At 34.8% G+C, this 22313-nt stretch overlaps 2 protein-coding genes across 2 annotated transcripts; one reads left to right on the top strand and one right to left on the bottom strand.

Annotated features, from left to right (window-relative positions):
* Positions 1-5576: 5576 nt before the first annotated feature.
* Positions 5577-8033, bottom strand: LOC149235390 (Pmr5/Cas1p GDSL/SGNH-like acyl-esterase family protein). Its single transcript, XM_089372102.1, has one exon. The coding sequence runs from the start codon at positions 7648-7650 to the stop codon at positions 6556-6558; it is 1095 nt and encodes a 364-aa protein (XP_089228228.1). The 5' UTR covers positions 7651-8033; the 3' UTR covers positions 5577-6555.
* A 3963-nt stretch (positions 8034-11996) lies between these two features.
* On the top strand, positions 11997-13124 carry LOC149235389 (uncharacterized). The gene is made up of 3 exons (XM_089368532.1): positions 11997-12260; positions 12339-12589; positions 12679-13124. The coding sequence occupies exons 1-3, from the start codon at positions 12079-12081 to the stop codon at positions 13122-13124; spliced, it is 879 nt and encodes a 292-aa protein (XP_089224658.1). The 5' UTR covers positions 11997-12078.
* The last annotated feature ends 9189 nt before the right edge of the window (positions 13125-22313 follow it).

Genomic DNA, 22313 nt, shown 5'->3' with positions numbered 1-22313 from the left:
CTTGTCCTTGTCCCCTAATTGCTTATTTATATCATTTGCAAGGAGAAAACAACCCTTGAGAGATGAACCATTAAACAAATGTTCTCAATCTAACGTTAGATAAATGGATACTCTTTTGTCAAAATCACAAAGAACTTGCACTCAATTTCTTAATTATGTTATATATGTGTATTAAAATTGACCTAAAAAGGTTGGATCCATTACAACCAATGTGTTTTGCACAAGCAAATAACTCTTAAGAGATATTAAACATTGAACATAATCATCGTAAGCACTCGCATTTGATTAAGATGGTATAATAGATGGATACTCTTTCATCAAAATCACATAGGACTTGTAAATGTCCCTAATTGTTTATTTATGTCTCACAAGGGAATTGAACCTTGGTAGGCTACGTAAAATACCACTATCTTCACCAAAAAACATAATGACAATGTCTAACAAAATACTTTATATTACATTTGATTTAAGCACAAACACAAGCGATTTCGTGCAAAGCATATTAGTAGCATCCACACTTGCAAACTAAGTACACCAACCTAGGCCGATGACTTGCAAGCCCCGTTGTGAGGTCCAAGGGGCAAAGCCCCTCAAGGATGGCGAGCAACAACCCTTCCCAACCATAATGCCTCTACAACATTTGGTGCATCAAGTTTCCACTAAGCATGCCATATTCTAATGCACATGCACATCTCATTGGCTTATGCAAGCACACCTAAATGGCCCTACACATGTGCTCATCAACATTGTGTTCACATGCTTACAACTAAGTGTTGAAAAATGTAAGTAGTGTCGATCCCCATATTTATATTTGAGTCATGATATAATGTATTTGTCAAAAGAGAAAAAATAAATTTTATTATAAAAGAAATTAACTTATTAAAGCATGGGTTTCATGCTTGGGTCAACGGTTTTTAGGTCAGAGCCTCCATTGTAGGCTTCTAGGGTTTATGTCAAGAGTCCTAGTCCTTGTCATCATGTAAAAAAGCCCTTCTTGGGCTTCATCTATCAAGAAAGAAATGTATTTTAATGTAAAATAGATCTTTTAGGTCTCCCCCACCAAGTCAAACTCATCAAGGGAATTTGACCTCATAGATTCACTATAAAAGGGCAGCAACTTGACTCATTTGCAACACATCTTCAACAAGTTCAATCTACAGTTGTTGGAGAGAGAAAACGCTGTAAAATCCAAGGAAAAGGAAGGAAACCCTAGCGAAGGAGAAGGAAGTCATTGTCTACCATAAGAAGTCAAATTTTCTCTCTCTATCTCACATGTGTGAAGTTGTTAGGTCGCTAGAAGAGCCAAAATTGCAATACTGGAGATGGGCCGAAATTTTGGGTTGTAGTTGCTGGACAAGAAGAGACTACTCAAATTTTTTGAATCATATTGGAAGACTAACTTAGTGGAGGAAGGCCTTTTCATCAGGTCTAAGGTCTTGTTCTATCTCAATTTGATTATTGGAAGAGTTTGATTGGGTTTTCCCCTAGAGAGGGGTTTTAGCCCTGGCTAAGTGCCTACATCTAGTGTCGTTGATCTTCATATTTTGATTTTATAATTGTTTGATGAAACAAAGATAAAAGAACATAAAAAAAAAGGATAATAAGACTACAAGAATATCACAAGTAATTATCAATATAAGAGAATCTTTCTACCTTTTTGATTTTCTAACACTAAAAATACCAAATATCATAAGGATGTTAGTAGTGATACAATATCATGGTAGGGAAACCACATTCACAACCAAATCTTTAGAATTTGTATAAACACTTTCATATACACTATGTTAGCTTTCCTAGATCCTTTAATTATCTAGCATCTAGGATTCAAACTCCTAGTTCTTCTCAAAATTTCCATATAAAGGTTTCTCAATCAATCAATCATGGCTAGCAATACCATTATGTTTCTTCTCATTTTAACAAAAGAGTTTCCTATGTTATATTTCTATATCGCTTCTAAATTCTAAATGCATATAATCTTACACGCTGTTAATTTTTAACATATCCAAGATTATTTTATATCTCTAAACTCCCTTGAAATTGGAGTTGTCCTCCACATAACACATCTTTGTATATGGCAAAATTATATTTCACTACCATAATAATAAAAAAATTCCAAAGGTGATAATATCTATCATAAATCAGTTAAACGTCACTCTCTACTATCCATGAATGTAGGCAGACTCATCATTATTCATGGAGAACTACACCACCTCCTAAAATAAGATGTTAGTGCTTTATATTGGGTAGCCTTAAGGGGAAGATAAACTCAGCCCATCAAAAGTAGTTTTAAGCCTTGCTACAAGACCAAAATGATCATTTCAACGTAAATAATATTTGGAAGGGAATCAATATCCCTTGTGGTCATTAGTGAAGCTATCTCCTACAATATCATGAATTTACTAATAGCATCTAAGCCTAATCCCATAAACGAGACCAAAATGATCATTTCAGCGTAAGTAATATTTACAGAAGAATCAATATCCCATATGGGGCTATCTCCTACAACATCGTGTATTTTCTAATAACATCTAACCCTAGTCCCATTAACGAGACTAAATACTACCACAATAATAAAAGACAATGTAATAATTTGTATTCTAATCAAATCTAACATTATAAACAAAAACTATAATAAATGTGAATCAACCATTTGCATATTTGTTTTTAAGCATATATTCTATATAATTTACAAGAGTATGAAAATATTGAACTATTAATGAAATGCAGATGTTTGATATGAGGCCAGATCACCTCATTTCTGGTGAGTCACGTTTTTTCGGCGAGCTCAAATTTCATGTATTCTGATTATGTTTTGGAAAACAGACTATCTAAATCATCTTAAAATTGGCCAAAAACCTAAGAATCGAGTTTCATGAACAAAACTCTCCTCTCTCCTCGATTGGAACTTAAACTTCCAACAAAATTTGACCATAATTAAAGCAAGGCAATTTGAATGCTAGATAACCCACGCAACAAAGGAATGGAGAATGATGAAGTACATGAAGCAGACTGCTTTTTCCTCTGAAAAAACGAAGCAGACTATCTAGGATTTTTTTCCCCTGAAAAAAAAGAACCAGACTGCTTTTTCTGCGGCAGGCAGTACGACACCCCGTCTGGGTACCATAATGTCAGCAGTATTGCACAAATAGCATTAGCAATTGATGTCAGCATTATAAACCCATCCATACATAGGTTCGATCCTCTCTTCGTGAGTACCGGGTCCGAGCATCAGGTAAATTTTGCATTGCCTCATTGTACCGTAGAAGATGTCTGTCCTCAGCCCGCCCAAAGAAATGGATGGTGAGATTTACTGGGCAAAGTCGGCATTACGGCGAGCAAAGATTGTATCATGTGCACTTGAAGTTTGGGAATGTAATTCAGAAATTCAGAGCAGCTCGGCTTATGACATAAAATTAAAAGCAAAGATGAATCAACAACCACCTTAAAGTTCACGGGTATCTTAAATCTGCACAAAGCAATGCCAAGAGGAAGAAAGCATTACGTTGAAGAGTTGCATAACCAGCATAGCTGCTTGAATGGTAGGGTATAAATTAGATTTACACCATTCCATTGCATATGTTTTAGAAGAGGCTGAAGAAAAGAATAATCCCATCTACAAATTAAGTTTAAGACACGCTTCAATCCCTCATCATTACCATAATCTCACAATTTGAAAAATAGCACAGGTATTTTGTATATCAAAATTTGCATTTATCATAAATGATTAGAAATAAAACAATCATCTGATCTAATTACTGAGATGGAAATAAATTGAGTAATATACTTCGAAAATAGATCACACAGAACACACTGTTGTCAGCATGTACACCTAAGGGTAAGCGTACCACCAAAATACATCTTCGAAAATCAGTAGAGTTTTTTATGGAGCAACATTTTCTGTTGTTTGACGAGAAAATAGTTGCCAGTACTACACGCATCTCCTGATTGAAACCAATCTGACCCACTTTCAAATTGAACAAGATATTCTCCAGCCTTTCAAGCTTTTGAATTAGGCCCCAAGAACAAAAACAAGCAGTAAACTCCAATTGAAGAGTATCACAACATAAGCGTCAGTGAGGGTCAGATGCCCTAAGAATTTACCCAACTGCCAATTCACTCATATAATTCAATCTTATCATCTGGTGTGCAGTGTAATACAGGATCATCTTCCACCTATCGCATCCCGTGGGCAAATGGTAAATTTGAAACTACTAACCTTTTTTTGAAGTAAATATGACTTTATTGCAGCGAGAGTAGGCAGGTGCTCTACAGCTCAGTATGACATAGATGTTGCGTATGTACAACATCTAAAAAAAATAACCAATGTAAATCCATTTTAAACACAAATATATCTAGCACTAAGAGGGATCAAATTTCTTGAGATATAGAAATTATTTAGCATTTAATTCCCTATCATGTATTATCTTCGTATTAAATGATTAAAAATTTTATGCCTCAAAAAATTTGATCCCTCCTCATACTTGATAGATCTGGGTTTAACCTGATACTTGATAGATCTGGGTTTAATATGGATATATGCTGGTATTATACAGTGAAAAGATATAAAGTATAACAATAATATGTACAAGAAAAAGTACAATGAAAAGGGGCTTTTATCAGTGCTAATAGGAATGAAATCAGATCCGTGTAAGATAAAACGTCAGCTTTCATTGTATCTCTAATCAAAAGAAAACCTTTAAGCCAGTAGCTGAAAACATGAACTTAATGGGGTATCAGGTCACTGTCAACTCATCTTATCCTCTAGATGCATGAAACACTTGCAGTGATTGATCTGCAAACATTACACCAAGAGTGCAACAAATATATGGAGTGATTCAGCTACTGTTTCTGCCCAAGCACAAATCTTCCTAGAACACCAATGCTAAAATTTGTATTTTATAAAATGTCAGCAGCAAACATGTTTTCAGAAAGCAATAATTTAACTGCATTAATTGGTTAGACATCCTTCAGAGGAAAACGAGCAACCTTGGAAGCCAACAGTCATTCGTAGTTACAAACTGAACTCAGACTGACCTCCATGTTATGTAAAGAACCTACCTGGTTTATCCTATAAATTCTTGTACAAAGAATCCCCTCCCTGTATTTTCATTTGGTATTATATATAAAGCATCCTCATAAGCAGTTTATATCATGTCAACCTGACATGTTTGTAACTTTTAATTATTCTCATATCTCAACAAGCAGGATTGTCAGCAACTTGACAGAAGTTTAATTGACAAAATCAATGGGAAAAAATGTTTTCACATCATTGGCATGCACAAAATGGCCATTACTCCAAAGCAATAGCATGTGCATACGGAAAAAATGAGAAGAAACTAAAGCGAATCACCATAAAACTAATGAAATCCTAAAAACTTATGATAACTCAAAGAATGGACCCACCATGATAGGAACTTTGCTGTTTGTCCTAGCAACATGTACACGCCATCATAATCCTAGGTCTTTCAGGGGTTTAATCTGCAGTTTCTGCCGCTGCTCATATTCAATCTGTTCTATCTGATTATTTTTAAGCTCGACTTCAACATTTCAATCATGAAGCTACTAAATTCAGGCCCTCAAGTTTAATATAAGCACTTCTCCCATTCTCTTCAATTATGAGTTACAAACAGAGAATATAAACAATTTTCAGTAGCCCACAACAGTTCTCTTTATGTCTTACAAACATATACAAAGCAGATGTTTTTCAGCTAGCAGGCAATAAGCTAGCATGTGCACAAGTGGCAGTCCAAGATCAAGGCCTGCTGAGGCATCATTTTCTACCCCGTGAAACAGAACAGACTGCCAACTAGCATGTGTTAACATCAGCCATTACATCAGTGAAGATTTCAATAACAAGCTTAGGATATTTGGTCATTTTCCAACTATAGATGGATCATTATTCTTACATTTAATGCACAATATCTTCTGATGAAACACAAATTTCAAGGGCTTTTAAGTTAACAAAATGGGCAGAAGCATAAAACGGGCAGATTAGCACTTAATAAAATGGAGGTTGAATACATCGAATTGAATGGTCATAGAAATCAACTACAACATAGCAGAAAATAATAAAAATCAGTTCTGCATGTGTTGCTGTGTGCAGGTGTGGGTACAAGAGTAGGTATAACATGGATGAAAATCCTTCTAAATTCAACTTCAATGATGTGGTAATTTTCCATTGTGAAGGAGGGTGTTGTCACATGATACATCACAGGTGCAGTCGATGGAGGGGTCAAAGAATCTATGCAGCTCTGATAAAAATGGAATCAAAACGTATGGAGCTGAACGTTAAAGATAACAATGATCGATGATTTGATTAAGAGGAGATCAATAAAACAAAATTGAATGGTTCAACAAAGTGAAGGGCGGGTAACATTATTCTAGTGAAGAGGGTAAGCCTTCTTTCAAGAATCAGAAGGAATCGGTTATCTCTGGACCGGAAGGAATGTTAGACAATTAGTAATTTACTTTGGCCATCCAATGTCGCTGAATTGGCACAAAATTTTTAATTTGCAACAAACTGATTTGGCAAGCACACTCCCCATCCAAACAAGGTCAAAAGTTCACTTGTTGGGACTCGACCAGAAGAGCATTCAACATTATCTGCACAGCAGCTTCATATACAGCACCCTTGTAATGCATCCCATCATCTGTGCAATCGGGTCCACAACCTCTGCTCAAGCTCTCGATGTCAAGCAGCATGAGAGGCCCTCCCGTGGACCGCAAAAGCTTGCTCTTATGGAGTTCTTCGGCATAAGCAGCACACATCTCTCTGGTCATCTTCTGCCTCTTTACCTCTGTGTTCAACATACCATTAATCAGAGTCGGAATGCCAAGCCAGAACATATGGGATGCCTGAACCACAACATGATCAGCATCAAACCCTTCGGTACCAAAATGTGGAGACAGAGGCAGGATGGAGACAACAGAATTCTGCAGTCTCCGCAGTGCTTCACCATAATGACTAGCATTGGTGACGTGAAGCATATGCCAAAGTCCTGTTCCCATGACCAGAACATCAGGATACCTACCGCCATGGTGAACATTCCCCAAAAATCTGGTTAAATTCACTGCAAAAGGTGCCCAAATAAAATCTACCTTTAACCCTCTTTCCTCCAACACAAATTCATAATCACTATGTCGTTTGAAAAGATTCTTTGAGATGGATTCAGTGGATTCCAGTATCAGTTCTAACAGTGAGAGAACCAGGTACCGAGCCTCTGAATCCCCGGCAACGGCAATCCATGAGCCATTGAGGAGATCCAGAGTATCGGTCCTGTTCAATCTTTGAAACCCACATCCAGATTCAATAGCCTGAGCATTCCAGTGCCATGTTCTGGATCCATTGAACGATGAACTATTATTATCATCAAAACCCTTGTTCTCCTCCCAGTCTACTTCATGGAGGACTGACTCGCAGGGCATTGGGGAATTTGACTTATCTACGCTAGGAGATGATGTAAACGAAGAAAAAATATCGGAAATACTTGGAAAATAGGGCATGAGATGAACCCCTACCGCTAAGGTTATGAAGAGAGCCGCGCTGAAGAAGAGCACTCTGTTCCGGCTGAGGTGCCACCCCGCCATCCCCATTGGAAGGAACAGAACAATGCAGGCTGCCAATATGCCCGCCTGGACGCCACCAACCATGGTTGCTCTTCAATCCGATTGAATTTCTGGATCCGGACACATCTTCAAGGGCTCCAAACCAAAATCCTTCGTGTGCTCAGAGATGTTGGTCGGTACTAGGACTTGCATCGATGAATGACTCGATCCCGAGATGTACTGGCACCGAATGCGATGATCCGAAGAATGAGAAGCGTCTGGTACTCCACTTTCAGACCAAAACGATAAGAAGTGCATCAATTTACTGAAATGTAACGCTTGATTTGATCCTTAAACGGCAGTGACTTGGAGTCCAATCCAGACATGACCGCTTTCAGTACGGGGATCATGTGGGATGAATACCCGGGTAAATTGGGTAAATGTAGGTTTCTCAATTTTGTGTGCTATAGCCGATGGATGGATCATGGAAGTATTCATTGGCAAGGATTTCCTGTAATATTAAATAGGTGTGCTATAGTAATCTTAATAAATTTTATGTTTAAAAAATAAGAGTTTGGTGAGTGGTTGAATGTACTTTTTTTAATTATAAAACAAAGTTGTATAATATTATTCTATTAATATATTAAAATGTTATGTTTCATGCGGTTATGTATAATAATATAATAATATAAAGTTGTAATAAGTCATTTATTTAATTAATGTAGTTGATATTATTAAAGGTTAATGTATTTGTGAAGTAAGTGTAATTTGTGTGGTAGGGAGGAGTCACTATTATTTTCTTTATTTAGATTCTAGTCTTATGGAGATTGATATGCTTGTTTTCTTGGGAGTCATTTATATATAAAAGATAATTGGTTTGTCTACACATGGATGAGTTTTTCATGGATGTAGCTAATATGGCAACCAATAGATCCCATGCTATTGGGCCATTAATGCTTACCCCCATCTTATGCCTATAGCATGGGATTCATGGCTTGCCATCGTATGCAGCACCATACCCCGCCCCCATGGCATCCTCCGGCAGTAAATGCAATGCTGCGAATGGATCTGATGTATAGATCCGACTGAGATTTCCGGCTTACCCCAATAGATTTGCGGCTGGCATTTACGACCGGATCGGCTCGTATCTACCAATTTATAATTTTCCCGCCGTCTGATAAATGAATTCCGCCTTTTAAATAACAGTGGAAGGGCGAAATCGACGTATCCATTTCTGCGTTTTGAAACCAGTCTTTCTCAGAGCTGAAGCTGCGTACTCCGACCGCGTACTCAGACCTACTGCTGCGTTCTCAGCCCTGACAGGTAAGTTTATTCTGCTAACATTACGCTTATTCTGCTAACATTACGATTTCGCATAGCCCAATAGCATGGATTAGCGAAATATAAGGGCGGATTTGCTATTCCCCGCAGAGTTCAGAATAATGTGATTAGTTGTTCATACTTTGATACTGTATGACAGGAGAGAAATGGCGGAACTTTACTAACGCTATTAACGCTAGTTTATAAAATGATAATGGGTATCACTAACGCTATTAACGCTATTAACTTTACTAACGCTATTAACGCTATTAACTTTACTAACGCTATTAACGCTATTATTCTTCAGAAAAGTGGTATCACTGTCTCTTTTTGCCTCCACATATGTCAGAGAATGTTTGAGGAATTTCGATAAAATACTAACTATGTGCACTTATTTTTGAAGTTTTTTAGTTTTTAATTGATTTTAAAGGAAGGTTGATTCGTGATTAAATAAATATGTTGTTAAAAGTTGACATGTGTTTTGTTCAAATCATGTAAGACTTTTTTTTTTTTACCTCAACATTCTTCAAAATAGTCAAAATCATTAATTGAAAGGAATAATGGCCCAATAGCATGGATTAGTTCGAGTTTCTTAACATATAATTAAATTTTATCGAATATAAATTATTTTCTATAAAAAATTAATTACATTTACTTTTGAGTCAAAATAATATTTGTTTATATAATTTGGTTTATTTGTATTAGTTACTATTTATTAGTTTGCAATGTTAAAATAAATTGGTTACCAAAACTATATTGGGTTGCATGATTTTTCAATTTAATTTAATTTAATTTGGCATAATTTTACATATGAATTTGTTATGATTTTGGTTTCAAAAATGCATATCTACTCATATTTTGGTTTCGAAAATAGCTGTGAGATGAGATATAATTTTGTTTATTTAATTGAACACTACATATTTGTGAATGAAAGTTTATAGCTAGCCTCTTAAGAGAAACGAAGTGTGACATCGTTTTTAATTTGTTTTTTTATTTTTCACAAGTCACATAACTTAATTAGTAAAGGAGTAAGTGGTCCATAATCCACACATATTTTTTACTAACCAAAGCATTTTTACTTCATTAGCAATGGGACTTTGAACAAAGGGCATCAAGTTTCAAGAGCTTTTGTTCATAGTTTATTTGAGCTTACTTTTTCACACCATAAGTGAAGGAAGACACCTAAAAGCAATCATAACTTGAACAAACTAAATTTCCCCACAGGGGCCATAAAATAATTTATTTTGTACAAATTGAAATATGTTCCGAAAATACTCTTGTTAATATCTAAATGGAAATTTTGTTATACTAAAATGGAAATAATTCACGTATTTGTCATTGAGATTTTGAAATTTGTTACCAAATGATATAGAACCGGTTATGGTTTATTAAGTTTTATGTCTTAGGAGCCAAATCAATGTTCTTAACATTTATTTATAAGTGGAGAAAGAAATACAACTAACACATTTTAATAAAAGCACACACATATTGAATAAATAAATAACCTATCGAGTTCATCAAATGTACTGACAAAAGTAGGATTCTAATTCTTACAACTAGCCGCAAAGTTTATATCAATATATATCAAAGTAAAAAAAATTACTTCCAAAGCTTGTGTTTTTGAAAAACAATATGTTTGATTAGAAAAGTTCAATGAAACTACTGCAACCATATAAATTAGATGACTAGTAAATAATAGATATCAATTCATAATCAATAACAATAGACACTACTTTAGTATATCTCATTTTATTAAGATTTAAAAAAACATAAAACCCAACTAATCTATAATTGTATTTCCCTTCGACCCCTTCCACCTCAACCACTCATCACAAGTTGTACCATGAGACCAACATGGTGACACCACCTCCACAAAGACATCATATGTCATCCATGGTTAGTCTAAATTTGTATGAAATCTATAAGTTGATTAATGACCCAAATATTACCTTTACCAAAGTGGTTTACCTGAAAAGTATAAAATAGTTACCTAAAAATGTGATTTCTATTCTTAGTGATATGCATTAATCAAGACCATAATATCTACTCAAACCAAATTATTTTCGATGCAATTTTTATAGGTATTTGAAGAATGAAGAAGTGGGAGAGGATTAATGAGTTGGAAGTTGAAGACCCAGAGGATATGATTGAATTTTCAGCAGAAGATTTAACATGGACAGAGATTAATGGGGACCAAGTTGCAATTATTCCATATTGTCGACTTGATGATTTTATAAGAGGAGAGGAATCGAGTGAACGGGCACCCACTCAATTTCTTCTTGCTTCTCAACGAAGTAAAAAAGCAGAGGATATCGGACAAACATATTTTTCAACATATCTGGAGTACATGATGTGAGTCTTTATATCTTTTTTCAATATATGTATAATTCTTTTCAATATGCATAAATTTTATATCTAATTTGTTGTAAATGTTTTATATATAGTTATTGGTGTGCATATGGTCCGAAGTGCAACAACAGAATTATGAGTGCATCCTCAGATCAAAACAAAAAACACAATCAACATGAAAGTATTAAAGTTGGTTGCCAATGTCACTTCATTGTGCGGCGACTTCAACTTAGACCAGATGATGCTGTAATAATATATACTGCATGTAGGCATATTGATAAATCCAATGTTGTTTGTCATGGAAAAGATGCAATCGGTAGGCCTATGAGATTCAGTTATGCACCACATTTAACAAGGGATATGCGATCTATTGTCCAACATTTAATCCAAAGAGGTTTTAATGTTACAATGATATGGGATAAGTTCATCTCTGATGTGAAGGATGGATTCGGTGAGTTATACACAGGGACATCTCGAGATACATACATGACAAGACAAGATATATTAAACATTTACAATGATACCATAAGGCTAGAGTATGTTAAAGATCAAAGTGATCCAATCAGTGTAGAATGTTGGTATAAGGAACACGCTGAGAGCTTTTTCTTCTACCAGAAACAAGATCTTGCTGAAAACATCCCTTTTATCATAGGCATACAGACAAAGTGGATGCGTTCAATGATGCTAAAATATTCTCACAACAATATGATCTCAATGGATTCAACATTTGGTACAAATAAGTACGGGGTGAGTACAAAATTACCCTAAATCTAATTCATTTATTCAACACCATTTTAATGCTTGTATCTTATATAAATATAATTATGTACTTTGTTTGTAATGTAGTATCAACTTTACACTTTAATGGTCTTCGACAAACATCACAATGGGGTTCCAGTAGCTTGGGTGATATCATCACGCAATACTATAGTTGATATTTGTAAATGGATGTCAACTCTCTTTGCCATTGGGAAGAAAGAGCAACCAGATTGGCATGTTAAAGCCTTCATTACAGATGATGCTACTGCTGAAATTGAAGCATTAAGGTGATGTGTTTATTCTTTTTATAAGAGACATAAAAATATTCTTAATGTATATTCTCTCTAAAAATTATGTTATTCCAGGTCTTCAATCAACTGTACAATATTATTATGTGTGTGGCATGTTCGTCGTGCATGGTTGAAGAATGTTGGAAACAAAGTCCAAGGAAGGGAAAACCAAATCCGAATTTTCCGTGCTTTAGGAGAAATCATGCACACATGTGCAGATGATGAATCTGTAAAAAAGGCAGTTGAAAATTTATTTGAAGGATTCAGTGACCATACAAAGTTTTTGGAATATTTTAAAGCAACTTGGTTAGCCAACAACAAAATATGTAAGTTTCTTATAAGTGGCTTTAATGACTCTTTTTTGCATGTCATATGTATAGTTATTAATTCATAACCAATAAATTTCTTTCTACAGATATGTGGGCAAAAGCGTACAGAAATTTTCCACATTCCAATCAAAATACAAATAATGCAATTGAGTCTTACCATCGGTATATCAAGCAGAGGTACCTAAGTGAGAAAAACAATGCATGCCATAGGCGGGTTGATTGGTTGATTTATGTGTTGTTGACAAAGGTTGTATTATATTACAATCATATGCAACGTTTAAAAGAAGCTGGTTTTGTACGACCCAGAAAAATTGAGGAACAGTTGAATTCATCCAGGTGTAGAGCTAACCAAATCCCAAATGAAGATTGTGTGCCTGATGAAAAGAGTAACAACGATTATTGGGTTCGTAGCCAAAATAACAATACTCGTGATATTTGGTACAATGTCATATATAAAGATTCCACTCTACACTTTTGTAATTGCAAGTGGGCCTTAAATGGAAACATCTGTAAACATGTATTGAAAGTTTAGATGTTGGCAAGTAACATTAGCTTGGGTGAAAATGTATTCCCTAATGTCACTAATCCTACTACAGAAATTCCTAGAATTTTATTTGATTTGAATGAGTCACCTATATTGGGCCCAGAAATCCAAACAGAGCTTCTACCATGCTTTGATTCTCCTCCCATTCTAAATTATCATAATGAAACAAGCAATGATGATTTAGATAATTTCTCATATAATGTTGAAACGACCAATGCACGACCAGATAGTGCATTATTTGAAGATGATGAGATGAAACGTGTTAACTCATCAACTCATGAGAAATTGAGATCCATAACACCTACAAATTTGGAACAGGCATATGCATTAAACAACTTGGTAGACAAAGTATGTCAAGAATACAACAAAATGTTTTTCAATACTATAAATCCATCCAAGATCACTACCAAGAGAAAACATAGTTTCTTGAGCCCAGTCAATAAGAAAAGGTGTTGTGGTCACAAGTCAAATGCACGGAAAGATAAACTACAATTTGAAAGGGTTGGACGAGTTCGTGCAAAAAAAAAGAGCATGAATGAACGGCTGGAGTTGTCTTCTCAACAACAAAGAACTGTGGACCACATGCCTGAGTTAGTGCAACATTCTATTATACACAAAAATGGTAAATTTGATGTTATGCATTTTTTCATGTGAAATATGATATACTATCATTTGCAATGCATAGGCATAACTATATGAACTTTTTTGTTGTTACAGTTGACGGGCCAACTTGTCGACTCCAATTATTTGATGAGCATGTCGATGAAAGAAACTATAGCATTGGGAACACTTCTCCAATCAGTACTATCCCAATTCCCTCCCCGAGGGTGCTTCCCCCTATTGTACAACCAATGGGGATGTATTGTCGGCCACACCCACCACCTTTTTCCTTCATAAATTCTCCCATGCCTATAACCGACTCCCCAAACCCTTCCCAATTCCCACCCCTCCCCTTTAACCATCCGCCCTTCTCATTGTTCCAATCATCCACCCTTAACATTCCAATTTCCCCCCCTAGGGTGATCGCTCGCCCTAGGGTTATTCCCACTATCGTACAACCAATGGGGATGTATCATCGCCCCAACCCACTACATTTTTCCAGTTTTTCTCCCACCATGCCTTTATCCATCACCCCTGAACCATGCCTATATCCATCACCAAGTGCTCCACCATCTACCCAGGAAGGGCAGTCTTCTCCATTGCCTTAGATCTTCATGGTGAGAATGAGTAGTTGATCAAAAACTTATCATTAATTAACGAAATTGATTATATGCATTTTGGATTTTACAACTAATTGGTTATTGAATTTTTGCAGCAATATCACTTTGGAAATGCACTTGGGAGTGCCAAGAGTGGCGATGGTGACTTATACACCCAATTTCTAGATCAATCGCGAGGCGGCATTTCCATAATGTCATTCATGGGCATGAACTTCCATTATCTATGTTGGGAATGAAGTTCCATTTTGTAGAAAAGAAAAATGTATAACTAGACAAATTTGGAATACAAATACATGAATTTGAACTTGTGTGTATGACAATGTCTTCATTGACTTTTAAATTCATGATGTGGATTTGATGTTATATTCTATCAATGTTACATTAGTTTTGAGGAATGTAGTTAGAATGGATTTATTTGTTTCATGTACAAGTTATCAAGTTTGCAAGTTAAGTTACTTTTATATTTATATCTTACTCAATGTTGCACGCATGAAAAAACATATCATTACCAAGGAACTTTGCTTAGTTATAATAATAGATGTATCATGTACATGAAGAGAGCATATATATGGATTTAGATTTATTTTAATTTTTTATTTATGAAAAAGAAAACTAAAGTTGAATTTATGAAAAAGAAAAGTACACTATACATGCCATATAAGAAAATCTGCAAAAATAGATAATGATTTGGGCCTTTACCACTTAACTACTAACATTCAGAGATGAAAACTTTATTGATAAGTGGTGTAGTATTATTTAAGTTTTATTTTATATATATATATATATATATATTAACAATTCCTTTATTTATCTTTGGAGCCCTGTAACATAATGTACACAACTCAATGCAACATAATGTCTTACGTAAATTCCATTAGGTAGATCAAATTAAGTATCCTATTGAACTTTACAATACCTTATAGAATATGTGCCACATGTCAAGTTTAGGTAGCTCAGAGTGGATAGAGACAAAGAGAGCACAATTGAGAGGGTTTACATTTTGTAATAGCCCATAGACCACATGTCTCAGGTAACTACATAGATAATGTCTTCTCCTTTGCACTTGCATTATTTCAATTCGAGATAAAAGAGGACATAGTAGATTCACCTTTTGAATGAATTTTCTTTTGAAAGGGTTTTCCAGAAAATAACTGGCATTCATTGTGGTTTGTGAGTGATTGTGAATACTTTTCTTTATTTTTCACATTTAATTTATTGCATACATAAACAACAAAATTGGTAATAAGAGATCTAGAATCTAAAGGAATTAACCCTTCATAGTATAGATTTATATTTAAGTAACATATATGTTTTGATGGACTATCTAGTGGAATATCCATGATAGTTTATAGATCAACTATGGTTAACGACCTAATGTACATGAACAAGATAAACAACATGGATGATAAGAGAATCCCCCAAAAAAATTTGAACTCTATCCATTACTATCAACACCTTAAGCAAAGATGGCATCAAGATGATGTGTTGGTTAAATCATTAGGGAATATAGCAGGACGTCATCCTACCCATACGGACAATATTAAAAATATAATTGTATCTAAATTTAAAGAGGATTTGTGGTGCAAAAAAGAGTTAGACATTAAAAGGAAGCCAAGATATTACGAGGGAGTAACTCGGATTCTAAAAGATCAAAAATATCTTTTAGTTCTAACTAGTATAAAAAAGAAATCAACATTACTAAAACAAGAACCAACTCCCATGAACTACATAACTACAATGGTCATTGGGAAAATTCCTAAAACCGTGGGATGTAAAAATTTGTCACCTTTGTGATGGTTGAAGATGAAAATCAATTTCTCAAATTAAAACTCATTTACCTTTCTAACCTCCCAAATCTAAAAAACTATGATAATCTTGGAATGCTTCTCTTACAACTTTTAAGGCATAAAAACAAGATTTCAATGAATTTAAATAAACTTTCCCTTTTAAAAACAAAATTTTTAAAAAATTTAAATAATCTTGGTTTTTAAAAATGAGATAAACTAATTTTGATCTCAATGAACATGAATTATCATTATTATAATCACATTAACATAAACATTGGTATTAATATAGATACCATTATTTCCATGATTAAAATCTATTCTTTATATTCAATGTATTTCTTCTTTATAAAAAAAATGATAATAATAAATGAGATTTAAATAATAAGTTTGATGTCTATGTTGAATTTTGTCAATTTTTTTTATAAATTATATATAAATTTTTTTATATAAAATTATATCATATCCATATGTCAATAATTATTATTTATAAAAAAAATAAAAATTTAAATTATTATAACATTTTAATTAACTTATAATCTTTAATTCATAAATATGTATTTTAAAATATTTTAAGTAATTGTAAAAATAATTATTTTTTATTAAATATAAATTATATTTTATAACATATTATTTTTAAAAACATTTAAAAACATAAAAGTTTAACAAATATGATACAAACAAAAACCAAATTCCGATTGAATTGACACATACGATCGGAATGTAATATTTAATGCTATTGCATTCAATGCAATATAATGGTCGTATCGAAAAGCCTTTCTGTATGATGTTCTTGCTGTTTTGGTTGATCTCATCGCACGAAACCAGTGATGTGTAGATGCCGTAACCACATTTTTTGTGGCCGATTACCATGGCATGGAATGGCTATGGTCATACGTAAGGCCACCCGTTGACCGTTGATCAGGGTGTCTGTGAACCACTCATAAAAATATATATATATATATATATATATATATATATATATATATATATATATATATATATATATATATATATATATATATATATACTTAATTTCCTTATAAAAAAAAATAAAAATTAATATATTATTTTTATATTCAAATTTAATTGAAAATAATTCTATCACTGTTTTAATCTATTTTATTCTATTAACATTTTTAACCAATTATATATATATATATATATATATATATATATATTATAAAAATTATTTCGAAATTGATGTTTATTTCAAATTACAAATTCACAAATCATATTTTATTATCCTCTAAGCTTTATGTTAAAATAAATATTATATATATATATATATATATAATAAAAATTATTTCGAAATTGATGTTTATTTCAAATTACAAATTCACAAATCATATTTTATTATCCTCTACGCTTTATGTTAAAATAAATATTATAATATAAACATTCGTTATTGTTTTAATATATTAATAATATTAACAAAAAAATTAATCTTAGAAACATACCTTATTATATTATTTATTTTCAATAAAAATTAAATAAAAGAATGTTAAACCAATAACTTATTATTTATTTTCAACGACAGAGTAAATAATAAACAAACCTACATTGCATTTATGCATTAATACATTAGTAACAATTTGAATTTGATTATAAGAAATTATATTCGAAGAATTCCGAGTTAGTCGATTAAAAACGTGGTTCTGGGATTAAAAACGTGGTTCTGGGAGTTAGTCGAGTTAGTCCGACGCCCGAAAATACGGCAGCGCATAAGCCTCGGAACCTGAAGCTGCAATCTGACAAGGGTCGTAATAGGGTCCCACTGTACACGGGAAAATACACCAATATACCGTACCAACCCATCGCACGAAACCAGTGATGTGCAGATGTCGTAACCATGGCATGAAATGGCTATGGTCATACATAAAAGGGCGTACTATAAGGCATTAAAATCCCTATAGCATGGGATTTATGGCTTGCCTAGCTAATATTATGTTCAAACACAGGCTTGTGAATGTAGGTAGTATTATGTTTGAACACACGGGGTTTTCCGTGGATGAACTAGTATCGATTTTTAGTACATTAAACCACACAGAAAATAAATAAATAAACATGAAAAGTTAAAGTAGATGTAAATTTAATATATAATTATTTGGGTACATGGAAGTTTCTCAATTTTGTATGTTGTAGATAGAAATATTAATGGATAAAAATGTCATATAATATTAAAAATAGGTGTGTGATAGTAATCTTAATTTATTAACTCCCAAAAGAAAGGGTTTGGTGGATAGGTGAAAGCATTTTTTTAATTATAAAAAGAAGTAATACATGTACTATATTACTGTATTAATTTGGGAAAATGTTTTGTTTCATGTAGTTGTGTATAATAATTAAATTTATGATGTAATATTATTAATTTTGTTCATATAATATTGGTAAATTATGGGCTTCGAAAAATCTCGGTTGAGCCTAGGTCTAAGCGATAGCAGGTGCTGACTCTATATCCCCTGTGGTTAGTTGCTGCGCGCGCCTTGGTGCTTGGTCGCCAGGGATTGTGTCCACGGTTTTCAGACCTCCATGGAAGAGGCAAAGGGGGGTCCCGGTGCCCCCTCCTTTTGCAACATGGTCATAGGCAACTCTAAGGATCCGAAGTCATCCTTCTTCACCAAGCTAACAACCTACAACGCATTTCATTCATCGAGAACAAGCCTTTCGGCAAAAGGAAAATGATAAGAAATAGGTAAAGAGGCAAGGACCCTATCTACCAAAGGAACTACCTCTGCAAAGCTTTGGCTCCAGCGGAAACAGAGGGAGACCAACCGCAAAAGGCAAGAGAAAAAATAAAAAACAACTGCAATATGAAAGCCAAGAAAATTCCTATGCTAGAAATACAAGACCTTGATGTAGCAGTCTATAGAGACTATATGTAGGAGCACGTAGTCATCTACAAGTTCATGGGCATTTGGCCCACAGAAAAAGCCCTAAACTGGTGGATACAAACCAAATGGAAACCAAAAGGAGAAATCAAGCTTCAACCGGGCTCAAAGGGATTCTTCACGGTCATCTTCTATCTCCTGGAAGGCAGAGATAGGATTTTTGAAGGAGGCCCCTACTTCTTCAACTCCGTGAGACTTTACATGAGATTCTGGAAAGAGAACTTCACTTGAGAGAAAGAGGATTTCACAAGGGTCTCGGTCTGGGTAAGACTTTACTCTGTACCAACTAACTATTGGTCGCCTTTAGTTCTCAAGGGAATAGGAGATGAACTAGGAGAATGTATAAAGATGTGAAAGGGCACAAAAAATGGACATTATGTCTCCTATGCTAGAATTTGCGTCTACATCGACATCTCGAGAGCCCTACCTGAGGCAATAAAACCGATATTCAGAGACGAAGTCTAACTTCAGAGAATCGATTATGAACACATTCCATTCCATTGTAGGAAACGCCATGAACATGGACACCTTTTTAGGGATTGTCCACAAAACAAAGCTCCTCAAAACAACAACAATCTCACAAGAAAAAAGATGAACAGGGTTTCACCAAAGTCGGTCCAAGAAACAGGAATAACAAGAAGACATAAGGAAAAAAGATCAATATCAAGCAACAAGCCCAAACAAATATGAGGCGCTGAACAAAACACAAGAAGACCCTATCTCGAAAAGAAAAAATAAAGAGGACGCAACTGGAAATCTACAGAATGCAGAAAATCAAGAGCAAGGAGAGCACTACTCGAAACACATACATACAGAAGACACAACACACGGGAAGATATTGAAATGGAACCAACATTGTTGGATCGCACCCGGGAGGACAATGCGATAGAGGAGGCACTGGAGGGAGTTGACCTCTTATCGATTGCGGAAGAGTGGAAGAAAAACGGTCTAGCAGCGATTCCAGAAGACCAAATTCAGAAAATAGAAGGAGCCTATCTCCTACAGGAGGAATTAAAACAGAGTACAAACCAAAATCCACCTGGGGACAGAGCAGCAAATGGCATACTAGCGAATATGACAGCAGGAAAATATAACCCAAAAGGGCCAAGTAGGAAGAGAGGAAGAAAAACGACCGGTCAGCTCCTTCAAGAACTCAGTGCCAGACTCCTAAATGAAGGAAAGGTAAAGGCCCTCACCCTAACTCCTCTCCATTATCAATGAATTTCATCTCTTGGAAGATTAGAGGCCTTAATGGTCCTGGGAAGAAGAGAGTCTTAAAAAGCATACTCATAACTGATAAACTGGATATTTTTCTTATTCAAGAAACTAAACTTGATATGGTCAATCTCAACCTTCTCCAAAAAAATTGCTTCAAATCCTACAGTTATATAGCGAACTCCGTTATTGGGTCAGCAGGAGGAATCTTGACTCTATGGAAAATCTCTCAATATGAATTAACCTCCTCTATAGCTACCAAACACTCCAACATAACAGTTCTGAAAATCATTGGATACAACGATGGTATCTATCACAAACATTTATGCCCCTCATAGAGCTTCAGAAAGAATCAAAATGCTTCAAAATATCAGTCATCTCCTCGACTCCATCTACCTTCCTTTCAAAATTATAGTGGGGGACTGCAATATGGTACTGAACCTCAGGGAAAAAGGAGGCATCTGAAAACTTGAAAAAGACTTTGAAGCCTTTCAATCCACCATATATGGGCTCAGTTTAATAGACATTCCCACGAACAATGGTACCTTCACCTGGAACAATAGACAAGGAGGAGACCAATAAATAGCCTCTAGGCTTGACCATTTCCTCCTTTCTGAAGAAATGTATCTGACCTCCTGGGAAATAGAGGCTAGGATCCTCCCTCAATCAGGTTTCGACCATTAGCCCATGTCCTTGAAAGTGCAAATTTCCTCGAGCCCGAAAAATAGGTCCTTCATATTTGAATCCTTCTGGCTTGAGCACCCAGATTTTATGGAAAAAATAAAGGAATGGTGGAGAATCCCCATGCCTCAATCAGGAAACAAGATGTATCAATTCCAACAAAGGTTGAAACTCATTAAAAATGAGATCAAAATATGGAACAAAGAAACATTTGGCAACATCATTTTTATAAAAAAATAAAAATAAAATAAAATCTAGAACAAAGAATGGAAACTCTCCAACAGCAAATCATTAGCAATGGCATTAATGATCAAATGAAGCAGGAAGAGCTCAATCTCCAAAAGCTCTGGGAGGAAAGGGTCTCTCAAGAAGAAAAACTATGGTAGCAAAAATCCTACATCAACTGGCTCAAATGCGGTGAAAGAAATTCAACCTTCTTTCACCATTCTATGATACAACACAGAAGACATAACAAGATCCTGGGCCTAAAAACTAGAGTGGGGAACCTAATCCACAATCATGAGGACATTGCTACCGAACTAAATCAATTCTTTAGCAATCTCCTTACTAAACCAAGAATAGATAGAGCAAGGGCTATACAGAAAATTACCAACAACATTTTGGTCATCCTCACCCAAGACCACAATAAAATGCTCCTAAGGAAAGTCTCTATGCAAGAGGTTGAGGAGGTTGTTATGTCAATGCCAAGTGGAAAAGCTCCGAGACTGGATGGCTTCACCATTGATTTCTTCAAAGCCTGTTGGCCCCTGATTAAAGATGAGGTTCACGCCTTGGTGGAGGAATCTAGAATCCACAAATCTGTTCTAAAGGCTCTAAATGCAACTTTTCTAACTTTAATTCCCAAGGAAGAAGGGGCTGACTCTCCGGACAGATTTCGTCCAATCGCTCTCTACAATGTCATCTATAAAATCATTTCGAAATTCCTAGCCAATAGAATAAAATTTGTCATGCCTCTCCTTATATCCCCACATCAATCTGGTTATGTGGAAGGTAGACAAATATTGGACAACATCATCCTCTCCCATGAGTTGATCCATTCCCTTAAATTCCAAAAAAAGCCAGGCATGATGATGCAACTGGACATGTCAAAAGCCTTTGACAAGATCAGTTGGGATTATATGAAAGGCATCCTAGAGGCTTTTGGCTTTCACAAGGATTGTATAAAGTGGATCATGGCTATGGTCTCCGATGCGTTCTTTTCAATTCTCCTGAATGGATCCCCTTCTCAACCTTTCTTCCCTTCTAGAGGTATTCAACAGGGGGATCCCATTTCTCCTTTCCTTTTCGTCATCATGGCTGAAGGCCTTATTAAATTGATTTCGGACACCTCTTTCAGAAAAAACCTTTCAGTTCTCAAGCTCCATG

The sequence above is a fragment of the Pinus tabuliformis genome, chromosome 8, assembly GCF_031772625.1.
Source record: "Pinus tabuliformis cultivar Carrire ecotype Pingquan chromosome 8, CPIR1, whole genome shotgun sequence".
Lineage (NCBI taxonomy): Eukaryota > Viridiplantae > Streptophyta > Pinopsida > Pinales > Pinaceae > Pinus > Pinus tabuliformis.
This window is presented reverse-complemented; position numbering and strand designations above follow the sequence as displayed.